The sequence below is a fragment of the Dipodomys ordii genome, unplaced genomic scaffold (assembly GCF_000151885.1).
Source record: "Dipodomys ordii isolate 6190 unplaced genomic scaffold, Dord_2.0 Scaffold876, whole genome shotgun sequence".
Classification (NCBI taxonomy): domain Eukaryota; kingdom Metazoa; phylum Chordata; class Mammalia; order Rodentia; family Heteromyidae; genus Dipodomys; species Dipodomys ordii.
Genome location: NW_012268092.1, coordinates 1 through 2204, shown reverse-complemented (window position 1 = coordinate 2204; position 2204 = coordinate 1). Strand labels below are relative to the sequence as shown.

Genomic DNA, 2204 nt, shown 5'->3' with positions numbered 1-2204 from the left:
CTCTACCACTTGAGCTACAGCGCCACTTCCGGTTTTCTGGTGGTTTATTGGAGATAGGAGTCTCACGGTCTCTCCTGCCCGGGCTGGCTTTGAACTGCGATCCTCAGATCTCAGCCTCCTGAGTAGCTAGGATTACAGGCGTGAGCCACCAGCGCCCGGCTCCTCCTCTATTTTTAAGTCAGGTACACATGAAGATAATCATAAGAACTGAAATCAATTTATTTATAAAATTCTTTATTTAACCAGCAGTGAGAACCAAGAAACAAGAAACGAAATATGCTACTAATAAGCCAGTGGAGTCTGGGGAAATAACCACAGCAGCTCCTGATTATCAGGTCAGAAAGATAAGTTCTGGTACTTGTGGATTCAGCTGAGTTACATGCTCTGGAATACTGTTTCCCATGTAGCAATTCCACTGATTTTTTATTGGCTTTTTTCTTCTCCTTCATCAGTTTTCTCTTTTTCTCCTTCACTATCAGTAGCTCCATTCTTAACTTTCTCTCCACTGCCAGCTTCCTTCTCTTTCTCTTCACTACCAGCTTCCTTTTCTCCTTTCCCTCCACTGCCAGATTCCTTCTCTCCCTTGTCTCTATTGCCAGCTCCCTTCTCTCCTTTGTTTTGAACAGTATAAACTGCTGTGTTATAGCCTTCCCGGTTCCGAGCAATTTCAATGGCAAAAAATTGTATCCTGGGTGCTGGAAGGTAAAAAGAATTGATTATTGTCCTAGTTTCAAGTAATTCTCTAAATCTACTAGAAATCTACAGACCAATCTTAACTAAGATGCAGAACCTTCACGTATAGTCATAAGCGCCAGAGATCTAATTCACATTATTAAAACTAAAAATACCTATCATACAGTCATTCAAGAAATTGTAACAACATCTTTATAAAGATAGAACAAATAACAAGATCTCCAACCTAACTACACACATTATTGATTGATCAGTAATATCAGATTCCTACTCACATTGTATACAAACAATTCCAGAGACAAGAAACTCACCAAAGATGGTGTTTTCCTCGGTGTAGCCCTTGGAACAATCCAGTCGCAGAAGAGTACCATAGTTGAAGTCTTCTACAAGGCCTTCAAACTTCAAACAGAATGGCCTCCACATCTACAAAGGCAAAAAATGATGCTTTACTGGCAAAACCTAAGAGAATCGTGTACTCAAAGGCCAGGGCAGGGGCTTCAAGTCTCTCATTAATGCAAATAACTGTAGAAGGTACTGAGATTGAAGTCATTGCTAATACTAGTAAATTATGTTTTAAATCAGTACTACAAAAATTCCTGATTCTTGGGCTGGGATGTAGCTCAGTGGCAAAGCGCTTGCCTAGCCCTGGGTTCGATCCCCAGTACCAAAAAAGAAAAAAGACAAAAAAAAATTCCTGATTCCTTATTTATTTTCTGTCAAACAAAAATTCTTTTTGGATCAGTATGGGAGTTTGAACTCAGCCTGAATACTTGTTCTTTACCTTTTTCACTCAAGGCTGATGCTACAGCACTTGAGCGACAGTTCTACTTCTGGCTTTTTGGTAGTTAACTGGTAATAGAAGTCTCATTGTCTTTTCAGCTCATGCTGGCTTTGAACCGTGATCCTCAGATATCAGCCTCACAAGTAGCTAGGATTACATGCCTGAGCCACTCACTAGTGCTCAGCTGCTTTACTTTTTTTTTTTCAAAAAGTTTAACGACATAATAGAATTATTGGCCAGATGCCAGGTAATAAATATTTACGAGAGAATTCTTACCTCTTTAGCGGTTTCTGATTTAAGTTCTTCTGGGTCCAAAATATCTATCTTAAGTTTCTCAAAACTTTTCCGGAACTCAGAGTAGATCTGATCATCTACTTTGGTGAGTTTCAGGAACTGTGGATCAACTGACGAAATCAGCTGCCACAGTAAAACAATATCCAGATATTAGTCTCCAATTTACTACATTTTATACTACCTCCCCGCCCCACCCCCGCCACACACAGAGAAAACATTTAATGGTTATAAAGTCAAAAGATTTTATAGGGAACATTAACTGTTAAATAAAATCACCATTAAGTTTTTATTTAATTTATTAATTAATTTTAATTGTGAAAACTGGGTTACAGTTACGTGGGCAAGTTAATGAGTACATTTCTTATCAAGCATTGTTGCCTCCTCCTTTGTTTCCCCTTTCCATCCCTTCCCATCTCCCCTCCCTATCCCCCCCCCC

At 39.3% G+C, this 2204-nt stretch overlaps 1 protein-coding gene across 1 annotated transcript; it reads right to left on the bottom strand.

Annotated features, from left to right (window-relative positions):
• Window positions 1-201: 201 nt before the first annotated feature.
• Pbdc1 (polysaccharide biosynthesis domain containing 1) lies at window positions 202-1918 on the bottom strand (the record flags this gene model as incomplete). The annotated part of the gene is made up of 3 exons (XM_013036863.1): window positions 202-695; window positions 1005-1116; window positions 1751-1918. Coding segments are annotated over 3 exons (552 nt in total), but the record flags the coding sequence as incomplete, so codon positions are not given.
• Window positions 1919-2204: the final 286 nt, after the last annotated feature.